This window comes from Acanthaster planci, linkage group LG21 (assembly GCF_054643075.1).
Source record: "Acanthaster planci isolate LZ-2023a linkage group LG21, COTS_SCS, whole genome shotgun sequence".
Taxonomy (NCBI): domain Eukaryota; kingdom Metazoa; phylum Echinodermata; class Asteroidea; order Valvatida; family Acanthasteridae; genus Acanthaster; species Acanthaster planci.
This window is the reverse complement of record NC_141797.1, coordinates 7,455,622-7,470,674: the sequence shown is the minus strand read 5'-3', so window position 1 is coordinate 7,470,674 and position 15,053 is coordinate 7,455,622. Positions and strand designations below refer to the sequence as shown.

General features: G+C 43.5%; 2 protein-coding genes across 8 annotated transcripts in view; one reads left to right on the top strand and one right to left on the bottom strand.

Moving 5' to 3' along the window:
- The window catches only part of LOC110984050 (uncharacterized), a 71,154-nt gene extending 61,559 nt beyond the window's left edge, over positions 1-9,595 (top strand). For all 5 annotated transcript variants that reach the window (XM_087130893.1, XM_087130891.1, XM_087130890.1 and 2 more), the window contains 6 exons: positions 20-185; positions 444-611; positions 1,299-1,426; positions 1,865-2,074; positions 2,955-2,975; positions 3,887-9,595. In XM_087130893.1, coding sequence (XP_086987019.1) covers positions 20-185; positions 444-611; positions 1,299-1,426; positions 1,865-2,074; positions 2,955-2,975; positions 3,887-4,011 — 818 coding nt within the window. In that variant the 3' untranslated portion in view covers positions 4,012-9,595. The remainder of the gene's footprint in view (positions 1-19; positions 186-443; positions 612-1,298; positions 1,427-1,864; positions 2,075-2,954; positions 2,976-3,886) is intronic.
- Positions 9,596-11,490: 1,895 nt separating this feature from the next.
- On the bottom strand, positions 11,491-14,866 carry LOC110982418 (uncharacterized). 3 transcript variants are annotated; one of them, XM_022240794.2, is made up of 2 exons: positions 13,789-14,866; positions 11,491-12,855 (listed from the first exon to the last, which is right to left on the bottom strand). In XM_022240794.2, the coding sequence occupies exons 1-2, from the start codon at positions 14,057-14,059 to the stop codon at positions 12,620-12,622; spliced, it is 507 nt and encodes a 168-aa protein (XP_022096486.2). In that variant the 5' UTR covers positions 14,060-14,866; the 3' UTR covers positions 11,491-12,619. The 3 variants fall into 3 exon arrangements, with proteins under 3 accessions (XP_022096486.2, XP_086987024.1, XP_022096487.2); XM_087130898.1 differs by having other exon boundaries at positions 13,843-14,848; XM_022240795.2 differs by having other exon boundaries at positions 13,795-14,836.
- Positions 14,867-15,053: the final 187 nt, after the last annotated feature.

Genomic DNA, 15,053 nt, shown 5'->3' with positions numbered 1-15,053 from the left:
TTTTCCCTCCCTGTCACAGATGATGTGTTGAATAACATCCAGACGATGTTGGAGTCCTACCTGACCATTAGACCCGAGGAGTTTGATACAGGAGCACGGGACAGCATCTTGCGGAAGATTGGCGAGGTGTTAATGGACCTGTCACCAGACACGGCAGAGGCCAGGGCCCTCATCCACCGTTGCCGGTGAGTACCCAGGCCAGCAAAGCCCAAGCCTAGCCCAAGCCAAATCCAGACCAACCCAGGCCAGCCCAACTTTTTCAGCTCAATTTATCCTAACCCAGTCCAGCCTAGCCCCCACTTTTCATCTTTTGTGCACCTCACAGGAAGATTCTACAAAACCAAATTTTCGACCTTAAGGATTTCAACCAAATACTGTGGATTTGAGCACTTTTATCATGAGTTTTTTATCATTCTGTTTTTTTTTTCCCTTGTTATAATCAGGAGGATGATAAGGACGGTCATGAGTCATGTTGGTCAGGGGCTGGCCGAAGGAGACAGAATCACCACCAGGACCGGCCGTAGCTCAGTACACATCAGGAGGCTCACCTTGCGGGCCGATCAGCTCATCGAGGCTGGCCGGACCAAACTCAAGTTCCCGGAATCCTTGGAGTGAGACTGTGTTTCTTTCCCCCTTTTGAAAATTACAGTTCTCCTTTTCTGAGTGGCCTACACCTTCAGCCATCAAGCCAAACTTGGTTTTTACTCTTTGGAGGATATTTTTTTTTATCCCCAAAGGGCTCAGGGTTGGAGGATGGAGTAATATTAAAAAGGAAATCCGACTTCAAATGGAGGTCAGCCGAAGTTTGGCAGAAACCGATAAAATCAGCAATGGGCAAAAATTAGATTTTTTGAATGACTAAATTTGTGGCCAAAATAAACACTGGCCAATCCGTAGTCCTGGAAAACGAAAGAAACAATCAACACCATCTACTTAGTTTGGTTTCATTGTCACAACACTGTGAAAAAACAAGTGTTAGTGTTTTTTAAACACCTTTAAATGCCTTCCTGGTAACACTTTATGAACGCGTTGTGGTGTTAATAATCCAAAACTGAACACTTGTGGTGTGTATTTTTTAAACAAATATGTGTTGATGTGTTAATAAACCCCAGTGTCGCATTTGGGCCTTAATAACAAGACACAAAAGCAGGTTTATCGAGTGGAAACACTTTCTTACACCGAGACATAATGGTTTTTATAAATTTTAAAGAGCTGTATGTTTATAATTAACACAAAGACACATAACGAGCGCTGGTGTTCACAGTGAAGGCGTTGATGTCCATGTTTTCTCCTCATAGACAAATCGGTAGGAGCATGACGCTGAACGTCGAAGAGTACGACGATGCCGAGGACTTGAACAGCGAGAATGGCAAGAAGCAACCCCTGTCGGGACCCATCCGCGCCATCAGCTTGATGGATGCAGACGGTAGGCGGACTGCCTAGCTTGGTTGTGGTCAAACCTAACTGGGTGGATCCAGGGGGGGCCAATGGGGCCTAGAGCCCCCCCCCAGCAAAAAGAAAATTATTTTTGAAAAATGAGAAAAAAGGCCATAAATGTTACATGGAGAATTTCCAAAATGTTTGGCCCCCTGCAGTGGGCAGTTTAGTTTTCAGTACTGGTCTTATAAGCCCCGAGCCGAACCAAGAGAGGGCACAATTTCCTTCAGCAACGGGGGCTCCTTTGATAGGAACTGAGCTTCGCTGGTCCATTAACGACTGTGAAATGCACACGTTACGGTATCATCACCAACAACAAAGTGAATGTTCGGTCTCCTGACCAATATGACTCTTTACAACTGATGAGGGGGTGCTTCTGCTCGGAGCTGATTAACAAATGTGACCAAGTCGCATGATCTTTCTCCAGGCAACCCTTACTCCATCAGCGGTCTGACAGATCCCATCGAGATCACCTTCTCGGCCGTGGACGGCAAGCACGTCTGCCTCTACTACGATGAGATGGACAAGGCCTGGAGTCGGAAGGGGCTGACGACGCGACAGGAGCGGCCGGGCGCGGAGATCGTCTGCCAGACCCTGCACCTCACCGACTTCGCAACGGCCGTCGATGTGAACAAAGGTATCGGTGTGTTTTTGTTCTGTGTATTTTTGACATTAAAACCAGGGTAGCCCCATCATGAGCCAACAGTGGTGGCAAAATGACTGTCCGAATCCCCCCACTTCCCAAAAGAGAAAGGTTGAAGTAAAAACTTCTTGTACCGTCTGTTCCTATGTTATTGTTTCTTTCCATTTCTGTCTTTCTTTACAAAGACCAGTGTAACAGTGACATATTTATTAGTAACTGCAGCAGTCCCTGGTAGAAATGTAGGGGGAAGACCTCTTGGAAGAAAGTTTCAAATACTTTCCGGCTTCAAGATTGGAAATCATGTAATTCATCGCTTTCAATTTTTTTTGGTTACCTTTTGGCGGTTTCTCATAGGTAAACGCCCCACCTAAATTACACCGAAAATTCAGCAATCTAATAATTCAATTGCATTTTGTCACAAAGCCGGGGCTTGAAGTCAAATTGTAGAAAAAACTTAGGGACAGCAATACCTACGTGTTCCTCTCTTCACAGTTTTCACAATTATTGTTAAATTGTATTAGTATAAATGGTATTTTTAATTATCAGTACCTTTCAGCCAAGAGCTGAATTGAATGTCTAAATGTTTCATATTAAAACAAATGCAACAAAATTACGAATACTTCTGTACATTTCATTTCAAAATTGAAACAAGCTCCACTGGCCATAATGCTTCACAAATCTCTAACAGCTTCAGTCATTTTCTCATCTTGTAATCAAATGAAAGACGCTATTGAAACCTTTGTGGTTTGGAGGGGGGGGTCTCAAACACACAAACCTGTCACGAGACTCTTAAATCTGATACTTTCGTGAACGATGTTGTGTAACTTAAGGATCTCAATGCACTGTGTATTGACTTCTCTCCCTTGTGATTCAGGCCCAGAGGTACCAGTTGGGGGTAAGTGAAATTATCGTTGTCTTGTTTTTTTTGAGTCATTGTCCCAAAGAACTTTTCTCTGGAATATGCTGGACATGAAGACTATCTTTAAGCCATATTTCATTCACTCTGCTGCCAACCGTTCGCCGAAGTGGGGCTATGAAATTTATTCCTGACATCTGTCGTCGTTTTTGAGTTCAGCGTTGCAAAGTGAGGCACATTTTAAATGGATTTAGTCAAGCTGGGTGGGAGATGGAAGTTTTGAAGCAGAGGTTTCTGCTGGAGAAAAACACCCAAAATTCCTCAACGGCACCTACTGCACTGTAGCTCACAAGGCCAAAGAAACCTGTAGACGCAAGACGACAGGGAAATGCTCCGCTTTTAGATGTGGGAGGAAAACCTGCTTGCCGACCTAAAAATGGGATGGGAACCCGGGTCGCTGAGGGTGGCAGGCAAGGGAAGCAACCCCTGCATGACCCGTCTCCCCACGAATCTGTGTCACCCCCCCAACTATGCCAGCTGTCCCAACTATAGCGAGGACGGTCCCAACTGTACTGTGGGGACAGTCCCCACTGTAGGGTTACAGTTGGGCCAGCCAACTGTAGCATAGAGTGCCAGTGAGTGTCGTAATCATGTGCCGACATCATTTTGTTCATGTCAGTTAAACTCACAGTAGCAGAATTTATTCTCATTTGTGATACGGATAAAATGCCACCTCGGGCATACCTGGGATAAATTCCGTTGACTGCAAGTTGCAAAAACTTGTAGAAGGTCAAGAAATATTCTGTTGCCGGCTGCAACTGGGCCAGCCCAGCACAACAGTTTGGGACTGTTCTACACTGCTGCCACTGTGAGGGGGTAGCGAATTCACCTGTGGCTGGCAGTGACTGACCATCGAGCCGCCTTTGGGTTTTCCTCTTTCCCCACTCCAGGGCTGACCGTTGCAGCAGTGGTTGGAATCATCGTGGGCGTCCTGGCGTTGTTGGTCATCGTGCTCCTCATCGTGTTCCTGGTCGTCAAGGTCAACAAGAACAAAAAAGTAAACCCCAAGGACTGAACGTCCCCCGAACTGACCAAAGTACCAGTAAGAGAAACTGGATTATCGGAATGTATAAAACTAGATTGTCGTAACCCACATGATTAATGTCTTGTCCAACCATGGATTAATATCTGGTGACCATGTCCTCTTGGTAAGCCTCAATCCAGATGAGTTGTCCCTTCACTTACTAATAACTGGTGAAAAGATAAGCTGGATTATCATAATCTACCAAACATGATCAAATAGACTAGTTCCACTTGATTTGGGGATAAACTTGGTTATCTAGTTGATTGATTGGTCGGTGCACAATCTTGATTAGCAAGTCTTATGTATGAAAGTAAGCCATGGTATCAATCATTTCCAAAATAGAGTTTGTTAGAATTATCTGGTTAACACAAAAATATAAACATAGTTTTCTTAAGGTAAGACCTATGGATGAAATTTTGTCTCCCAAAGTTAATTAGAAGGCAATCAAAATCATGATAGACGTTTACTTGGCATAAATTGAGACATGTAAAAACCAAATGTGGAGTCAAAATTAATGATTCAAAATATGAAAATGAAATATGGCTTTCACCGAACGTCAGTTTAGTTCCCTAGAAGCTGGAAAACTAACTTTGTCCCTACATCAAAAAAAAGCCTCAGTTTTAAAAGAGAACGTATAGATTGAATTGAAATCCTTTGCTCATGTAGAAATAGTTCAATTTATTGATCCCAAAAGTTCCCTTTAACCACCCCCCTTTCAGAGCAACTAAGAACAAAAAAAGCACACGAAGAAGCATTTGAACACCGTCGAATTTTACGAAAGTTTTAGTGGAGATAAATTGTCGAAGTTCAAATTATTACGTGTTTTTCAATGGTTTAGAGTTGATCAATGTGCAGTGTTACTGTGTGGCTACAAATGAATATTGTTGTGATTAGTTGCTCATCCTTTGCTCAAAAGCGTTTTCTTAAAACGATGACGACTCATCTGTTGGCAAAACAAACCTAAAACTGGAAAAGACTGCACGGCCGTGAAGTCTGATATGCCGAGAGTGCATTCTCTAGTACAGGTTACTTCCCGTGGTACTTTCCCTACAGCTGCGACGATACATTCTCACTGTTCTTTCTATATCTGGTGCGCAAGTGCGCATAAAGACAGTACCAAACTTTAAGGATAAAAACCAGTCAAAAATTGTGAAAAGATTTTCCACATGTAACCAGAATTTCTATTTTCCTTCCTCGCAAAATGTCTCTGAGCAGTTTGTAGCAAGGAAAGTATTGACATGTGACCGTGAGTGCCTGCCTGGGCAAGAAACAATGAAAAATCACACTGTGAATTCCTAAAATCCCACATCCCATCTTAACAATGCACTTTCCCGGTGATATTCTTTTCCAATGTGAACAAAGAAAAGAGTCTCTTTGAATGTTTCAGTATTGAGTTTAAAATGCCTCAATTTTTTTTTGGAAGTGACAAATTAAGGGCAGTGAAATAATCCTATGAAATGGTAAGGCCTCTCAACAGAAAAAAATTGAGTTCTTCAGCCATGTTGTTTTGCAGAGAGGTTAAACTGAGTCGCTTAAATGCACGCTGATCTAGTGATGCAATCCTCCCCCCACCCCCTTGTTCGAAATGTTCTCTCTAATATCCACAATGCCATACTTCTCAGTCTTACCCTTTTTCCATGTACACCTTTGGGCAGACGATGGGCAGCTTGTAGTAGGTGTAGTTAACTTTTGTGATCCTTTTGCTCCATGGAGTATTTGGCAGAATTTCTGCCTTTTAAGTGCACCTTCCTGCACCCTTTTTCACTTTTTATAATACGTATAGTCACTTTCAAAACAAACATCCACCGAAAAGGATCTTTTCTTTTATTTTAACCCCATGTATTATAAGTTATACATCGGTTATTTGTATAAATGCTGTTATTTTTCATTACGTTTATTTCCATTCGAGACATGTTTATTATATTTTTTTATTGACATTATTTTTTAAGCAAAATATTTTGACTTTTTTGGGGGGATGGGCGGTTTTAACTTCTAACCTCTGTCAGTAAAGACTCAAAACTAGATAAAATGAATAGGAGTTAGGCGACAACAACAAGGATAAGCCGAAGAAAAAAAAAGTCGGCCTCTTTCGATTGGAAATAAATCTTAAAAAACTCTAACCCCCTCCCCCAAAAAAGCAGCGAGCAAAAAGTATGTTTCTTGAAAAATAATGGAAGAAAGCGCACAAAAAGCACCTAGATTAAGCTTCAGCCCCTAGAGGGCCATATAAGATTACATAAAAGGGTTCCAGAGTTTGTGGTCCCCCAAAACACACCCCCTCCCCGAAATTTGGTTCAGATCCACCCTTAATTTTCAGCCATGTGTTCGTGTGCATGTATCTGCATGTTGTATTGTGCTATATGCATACTGCACATTCACACTTGTGCATTTCTCATTGTAACAAAGCAATAAGCGCATAGTAGTTGAGGCGTACACCACTGAAATACGTACGTCCATCTTCTGAGTGCCTGTGGTGCTTTTTGCGGCCAGCGAATTTTTATCATTTTCGATTAATCATCTTACAAAAACATTTCACGAAAAGTAAAGTAATTGTTGAAAAAATAGTAGTTCATGTAGGCCTACCTGTTTTTACGATACCGATGGCACTGTTGTGCAAACTTTGAGAACGTATCTTGAGACGAAAGTATCGACTGAAAGGGATGTTGAGATTGAATTTGACATTTTGTGTGTCAATGTCAGTGATTGGAAGCTGGAGTAATCGATCGTTCGATTTTTATGAAAGCGTGTGACGGGTTGTACGCACTTTACTTAATGCAGTTACTCATTGGATGAAAAGAAAAAATATATTCATAATGTCGGAGCCAGTGATTGGATGTATTGGTTCATACCCAGAGTGTAAAACATTTGGAACGGTTTTCGAGGATATTGGTGGTGTTTGACCTCTGAGAACGAAGTTGAACGAAAGGGTAGCTGCATGGATCGAGAACAGATGTTCACGACACTGTATCGTTGTGGACATTAGCTGTCTGGGAGGGAAGTCGAGAAGGGCCAAACTGGGTCAGTTTCTACATTAATTGATTTGTTTGTTCACAGTCGCCTGCTATTTAATGCCGCGGAAATGTTAATGACCGCATCACTTTGCGACGCCTTACAAAATCTCAAGTAATTGAGTTGGTTGCGTGAAAAACAAGTCATGCATCCTCAGTTGAACAAAATAGTTGGCACTCACCATTACTGCAAGTAGTCACGTAATGGTTAATCAATTACACACTTTAATTCTAACGAAACCATTATTTAAGATAGGATGAGCGTCTGTACCCTGACGCAATGGTAAATACGGCAAATTACTATATTATACGAAAAGTGTGGATAAATGGTGTTTTTCTGTCACACTGCATGCCACTTGAATGGTTGTGCTTTAAATAGTTACGTGGAGGCTTTGAGAATAAAATAGGCTTCATGTATTTTCTTCGGTAGAAACGGGTCAAAACTATCCCCGACGTAGTGAAATCGTGCGACATTTTCTCTGCTGTCACATTCTCGTCTGTAGCCTAATTCCGGTCAGTCACGCTTCAGTCGTTAGTCAAAATAATGGTGTTAAAAAGTTGGGCCCCGTGTCAGTTGACAGGTGGTTCACAGCGGACAAAACGTTTGGCAGAAAAGCTTTCTTCAAAATGTGACAGAAAAGACGTGCGTTCGTCTTAAATTAAAAAAAAAATGATCAGAGTTCATTTCACAGTTTGACTAGGTTGTGACTTGAGCCGAGACTGTTTCTTTTTAGCCTTTGTCCTGGTCAAGTTCATGACATCCCTGCCTCACCCCCGGGCGCTGGGAAGGACAAATGAATGACGTAATTTTCGTGGAGCACTCACGGGACAGAGTTCATTAAATTTTGAACAATAAAGACGCCTTTCCATATGCGCGTCAACACGCGCCAAGCGTTGCGTATCCGTCAATTTTGACGGCCGAACGCAACGGAGTGTATTTTTGGGGTGTGAAAGTGAAACGCATGAACGCATCGTGTACGCAACGCACCCAAAAAGGTACATTTGGTAGGATATTTAAATTATACAGTACCAGGGGTTAGAGCGGGCAAGACATGTTGGAAACCAACATGGCGCGGCAGGATCGTTCCCATGAGAACGAGGTTGGCATTTGCCCCTCCCAGCGCGCTGCAAAGGCTGAGGGGGACGAGCGAAATGGCATATGCAAGAGAAATATTAGAACAGGAGATGGCACTTTTCTGAAAAAGTGGACCATACATTCAGGTATAAATGGCTGCAGAGAAAATGAAGCACACGATTCCAGCACAGCAGCACCAATTCTGTGAATTTTCGAAGCAATGATGTGGTGTAAATATTGTAAACTACTTAATCTTGAAAAGGTTTATTCTTGAACGTATATTTTTGGTTAGAAAATTTTAACGAAGTTTATTCATCTATAATTTATTTGCATGTAATTGGTGTATAACCTTCTTGTGCTAGTTAATTGTGCTTGACATCCGGGCCAGATGAGTTGCTTCGTTCATTTCAGTAGGGCCCTGTGATCGGCTGATAACCGTTGACACTTGTTGCGCACACGAAACGATCAGCCAGTCACCAGTGGTTTCATGGGATTATGTCACGACGTCATCCCATCTCATTCATTTACATGTACAGTTCCTTTGTCATTGCAGGTGTGGTCGAGTTGTTTCACTGACAGAAAAGTAAATATGTCAGCACCGCCCACGGTTAAAGTCATTTTATTTTCCAAAAGTTGGTCAGGTGTAACACTCTTGAAAGCTTGCAGGCTCACTGTTCTGATTAAGTCTGTGTTGTTCATTGGAAACCTTTTGGACCTTACCTTCCAGGAATCTTGCAATGATAATGCGGTTGGAACTTCATGGAAGTCATATTTCTATACTTTGAATTTTACTCATGTACATTTTCTTCAGGTTCAAGATTATTTTGAGGCTTAACGTGAGACAAAACCTCAGCAAAAACACTTGAAATGTCTTGGAAAGTCTGCCGATTTTCCTCAGAATTCCATTTAAACATCGATACGTTAATTCACCTGTCATATGCTTTCTTGCACATGTATGTGTAGAGTCAGTGATCACACAAAAAACAACGATACACATTCGTCTTGGAATATTGGTTCTGAACTGTGCTTATTTCTACATTATGATGAAACAAATGCAGTTGATTAAAGGTCCCATGTCATTAACTTCGACTTTTTTTGCCAAGTTGAGGTTTTGAATCACGGGCGTTATATTATTGCTTTTTGTTTTCGATTTGTCTCCCGTTTTAAGGGTTCCCTGAAATGTTTCAGTAATTTGAAAACCTCACTATACCCCATTCCGGAAAGACCAATTAGCCTTGTGTAATTTCTATTGTTGAAAATAGTTTGATATTACCTTTTTTCAGTTGGAACATTCCCAAATAACTCACTCGTCACCTTTTGTCAGTCATTATTGATTTCTGAAGTCATATTAACTTGAAAGCGACTTGGCAATGGAGTTACTATTTTTGCCGAAGCGAACCTAAAAATGACGAATGTGTAGCGTTGTTTTGAATGAACGTATTGAGGATAAACTGAATGCACCTCACTTAATAAAAACAATTATGTGTTGAAATCCTTGTGGCGAGTTGGTGGCCTAATTGGAAGTGTCAAAATGCAAGTCCGGTATTCTGGATTTTTTTTATCTTGCTGTAACCATTTCACTGCCCCACCCCGTATTCAACCCCATGTAGCTGACGGCCTGACCTGGGCATTTGTCACATTACCTCAGCTCTTGCCTCCAGGTACTCGCAACTGAGGTCGCTGTTACGGAGCTAGTGCTGTGTGAAATTTGGACTCTCGTGAACATTGGACTTACTGTCTGCGTAGTGCGCATGACTTGCACATTGAGTATGCTCTGTCATGTGTACAGAGGATTTTCGTGAGGGCAGTTCTTTTGTTCCACAGGGAAACCTCCTTTGTGCATACCCGTGGAACAAAAGCTCTGGTCTGCAAGATGGTAGCCATCCAAACCTCATCTATTTGAGGCTGGAAGCCCATAATGAGGAAGAGAGACTTAAAGGGGTACAGAATATAATATGACACCGAGTTTCAAATTCCACTGGGAAACGAATTGCTAGGGGTTCAAAGTATGTACAGAGTGCATAGAGTGTTGACTGAACGATCCTCGTCTCAACATTCAGTGTCTAAAATCCTCCCTGCCAGAAAAAGAAAACTTGGGTCTTTTTGTCTCGATGGCTCATTTATATTATTTACTGCCTTTTAGAGGAAAGAAAAAATGAACGGTAGCAAACTAGAGCCCCTCTGGTTGTAATTCTTGTGCCCTCGGAGTAGAGTCTTGTCGTATACCTTGGGGACTGTTCTCACGAAACTTTGATACGCGCCAGCCTTGAGCGCAGCAGCGATGTGAGAAACCCTTCGGTTCGGTCGGGTGATTTCAGATCAGGCTTGGAGGTCGATCGTCTAAAATCTACTGGGCACGCGAGAGAGGCACAATGTAGGCCTACAGGCGTCGGTCAGACCTTATCCCCGAAATCCATAGAGTTGCGCCACCAAGAGTTTGCAACGCGTCGGCCAATCACAATGCGCGAAAGTTGTCGACCCAATGCGCGTTTAGAAAGGGTCGACAAATTTCGAGCGTTGTGATCGGCCAACGCGTTGCAAACTCTTGGAGGCGCCCTATTGTGAAACGGCTGTATTATTACATTGAGAAGTAGGCTACGCATCGATCACATCCACTACATGTCCTCCGTCACGCGTGCACATAACATAGTGCCAGCTACTCGTGCATGCATGTAACAAACGCAGGCTTCGCTTTTGTCCAGTGGGTACAAAGTAGCGGATTGACAAATTACTGACGGCGGTGGTAGAGTGTCAATTTCCAATTTTTTTCCCTATCGTTCGCCTTTCCTTTCTTTTCGCTTGTTCATTTTTCCGGGGAGAGAAGAGCTCCCCCACCCGGTACGACCATTGCCATTGTTATACTTTTGCCCTTTCGTAGGCATGCACTCTGAAAATTTGACTGTCTGCTCACGGGCCCAAGGCCGTTTTCCAATATTCAACATTGGCTCCGTCTCAGGCTTCAACCGTTTTTTAACTAGCTGACTTTGAAGTTGTAGGCCCAGTAATAAGTGCCACAAAACATCAAATAAGATGCAAGAGAACCACAAGTTACAGTAGTACAATTTAATTTAAAGGCTTCAGGCCCACAATCGAGGATTGGATTTGGGAACGAAGCCTGAGACGGAGACGAAGTTGAGTATTGGAAAACGGCCCAAAAATCCTACGCCTCTGGCTGTGTATATAAGCATCCGGTTTGTAAGTGACTTCGTCACTAAGGCGGACGCGCCACGATTTGCAGGTTCTCATTGGACAATCGCTGAAGTTGCGCGTTAACTTCCAGTTCCACGGTTCCACGTAAACATTGATCAATGCATGTATCCCTATGTGCCGTGCATGTGTGCAGTGGGCGTGGTTTAAGCTGAAGTGACGTCACACTTACGAAACGTATAGTTGTCTTGATCACAAATGCTTTTTATTCTCAACTTCGTCATTAAAAATAGTCAATCAAAACGCAATCACGCAGTCTTTCTATAAAAACAACACAAAACAAGCTCCACACCTACAAATATCTAATAAACCAATATGCAACATGAGGACAGGACCACTCTACGGGTCTCTTAAAAACGGGCGTAAATCTTCCGGGATGGGGCTGTATCTCCTTGGTAATTTCTTTTTTGGGGGGTGTTCTTCCACTTTGGGGGTGCTGTTTAATCTTTCCCACTTTTTCGTGGAGAGAAAACGAACTTCCCAGTCAACAAAATCCAGTCATTAGAACTGAAAACGGGAAAACATAAAGAAACAGCTTTTAACTCGCTGTTGGCGTAAAGTTAAGGATGTACTCTACATCAGTATCACGAACAGCGCCCCCAGGTTCACATGGTTTCATACCCCCTTTCAATTATCCATGACCAGGCAGCGTTTTGTTTTTGTACAAATTTACGACACTGTTTTAAATGGTAGCAAAATTTGATAAAGAACGTGCATCAACCAATGAAACAACTACTAAAAGGAAACTAAAACTCCCAGTGAGCAAGTCCGGTATTCCAAAAGCGCAAGCCCAAATTGAAGCGCGTCGGAGGTCACTTGAGAACAGCAATACACGTGCGCAAGGTCGGTCCTATCAGTATCGACTCACGCGCTGATTTGCTCGAAAAACCTTACCTTTTTTGAAATACCGAGTTCGTCCATTCTGCAGTCTTAAAAAACATAAGTACATTGAAGGGTTAAAAGAGACAATAAGCATAACTACCCCCCTCCAAAAAAACCCTTTCATTACTGCGGGGAACGCCTCTTCTTATGACTGTAAGTTTCCATGCAATCCGACCCAAAACAAACGGTCAATTACCTTGTCTCCCTAAAATCATCTTCTAAATCATTTCTTCGGGGTTTTATTGTAGGTTTTTTTTCTCTTTTGAATATGGATGATTCACAACAGTGCGCCTCCAAAAGTTTGCAACGCGTTGACCAATCACAATCTCTTTAAATAATTCAAAACCGAACGACATGACCCAAAAATGGACAAAACACAAGATTTCAATCTCACCCCCCCCGTGCATTGTTCTCAAGGGTCCAAGGCCTATCGGCCACGGTCGCTCAAGTCGGCCGCAGCAGCGTCGGCCGGGGGTCCAACCGTGGTCCCCTGCACTCTCCGGCGCTTGTTCGCCTTGACTTTACAGTAGACGAGGCCAGCGGTGAGGACGATAATCAGGATTCCTCCACCGCCTGCACAGGCGGCGATAATGATGGTTTTCTGGGTGCTGGTGAGCCCTGTCGCAGTGGTGTTACCGGTCGCTGCTGGCATGGCCGTATTGGCTGTGGGAGGAGAACAGAAATGCACCCTTTTATGCTACATTCGTTTTCAAGATCACAATTCTCCTTCGAAGAGCAAAATATCCGGGACGGAAAACTGTCACATTTCTGAGGCATTACAGCCCAAGCTCAAATCCCAGCAGGCCTGAAGCGGACTGTCAGCGCCCAATTGTGTTTGCTGCCTGTGTAATACTTATATGCCGTGCTACTTCTGAAACAGAATAAAACTCATTTCCTCACCCGCTTTATCTCTGCACTTCTTTAAGACGTGGGCGGAACAATTAGGAATATAGGCCAAAAAAATCTCCGGTTTCTGGTCAGTGCGCGCGTCACCGCGGACCTGCGCGTCGATAAAAAGTTATTTGTTGGTAAAATACGATGTCCAAAAGCTGCCAATCTTGCTTGATAAACTGGAGTCATGTTACGGCGTAATTCTAACGTGTTTTAGATGTGGGCAAAAATAATCCGCGTCAAAGCACCACACACAGCCCCTGACCAGAGACCGGGGACTTTTTTGGTCTCATACATGCGATTCGAAATTCATAAAATTGCACGGTTCTCTCGGTTGTGAACAAGTATAAGTTATTATTTTGATCAAGAAAATTTAAAAATGGAGAGAAGTATTCAAACTTGGGACTTTTGTGGAAAATGTAGAACGCACAACTAAAACTAAAGAGGTGTACAGAGAAACCAGTCGATTGGACCAACGCGTTTTGAATACAGCCGTTTCACAATAGTGCGCCACCAAGAGTTTGCCACGCATTGGCCAATAACAATGCACGAAATTTGTCGACCCAATGCGCGTTTGGAAAGGGTCGACAAATTTCGCGCGTTATGATTGGACAACGTGTTGCAAACTCTTGGTGGCGCACTATTGTGAATCGCCCGTATTAAAGTCCGTTATCCACGTTGCTCTTCTTGTTCCTTGAACTGCACCCTTACTTGTTTCATTGGTACCAGCCATCGCAGGCGTATCTGTCGAGTTGTCACCTGCACTTGACGGTGCCGCGGCGGAAATAGCACTAGCAACGGTCCCGCTAGCGCTAGCCGTGCCAGGCGGTACGGATGCGCCGGCGGAAGAGGCAGGGCTTGGCGTTGTCGAGGACGGGGACGAGCTCTGGGAGTGAACATGCCGAGTAAGCTGGAGAAGGACCAACACGACAGCAACAACGCACAGCCACGATCTCTCACTTCTTCCCGGTATCATCTTCTTCCCTGGTTGCGACGGACCGGCTCACTAATTCCACGCGATAAACTGAACGAGTGAAACTTTTCAGGCGTCCGATTGCACAGATGTTTATGGTTTTGAACCTCCTCTCGGAGTTACTGGTACTAATTAAGCCCGGCACCGCAAGTTTACAGCTCCACACTGAGGGAACGAGGCGCTGTACTCACTGATACTGTACTCGCATGGTGTGTTCTCGTTTTTCAACTGAAGAACAAGCCATTAATTAACACTGCAACTGAATGGGCCTACTTCCCAAGATGGATCACTTGACGACGTTTCGACAACTTGCCGGAGAGAAGTCTAAGCCTCAACCCAGTTGACAGTACTCCCTCCGATGCTCTGCTCAACGATTCTCAACGCACATGCAGAAAGGGCAAGAGTGCACGAAAATCACCCAAGATCACGATCCAACATAACACCGATCGCGAGTCGCGTTCCAATGCTATCGCAGTCGATCGCGACGAGCGTTACTTCCGTTTTCAGATATTTCCCGCTCACCAAGCGTTGTGTTGCCAGGCGTTAATCACGCCTAAACCGCACCACTTCTTTCGTAGAAAACAGTCCTGACTGTGCTGATTGGTGAAATCATTTGAAATCTCTCCACAAAAGACTTATGCAAGGCAAAAAGTAAACATCCGTAAATGCACGTGCAGAAATGCTGCTGAGCTGACGAATGAATGAATCGCAGGGCACGGAGATGTCGCCAGCCAAAGGTAGCCCAAGAAAGCAGCGTTCTTGGAGTCTAGCTCTCCGCCTAGACTTCTTCAAGTCTGCGACGAACGTGGAAATTTCTATTGCTTTCGCTGCCACCAACAAATACATACACTTCAATCAAGTTGGATACAATTCGCTAAGACGAGTTTCCTTCGGGAAATTTTTACTGGTGTTGACATTTACAGTCTTTCCGCTTTGAAGCGGTTCGTAACGGCAGTACGTGCTTCACACAATATGCAAGTAGAATATTTTTGAAATA

What these genes read in the sequence shown, in the direction of transcription:
- LOC110982418 (XM_022240794.2), bottom strand. Translation starts at nt 14,059, where the DNA reads ATGATACCGGGAAGAAGTGAGAGATCGTGGCTGTGCGTTGTTGCTGTC. An exon ending in TACCAATGAAACAAGTAAGG is followed by an intron (nt 12,856 to 13,788) that starts GTGCAGTTCAAG and finishes CTCCTCCCACAG; the next exon opens with CCAATACGGCCATGCCAGCA.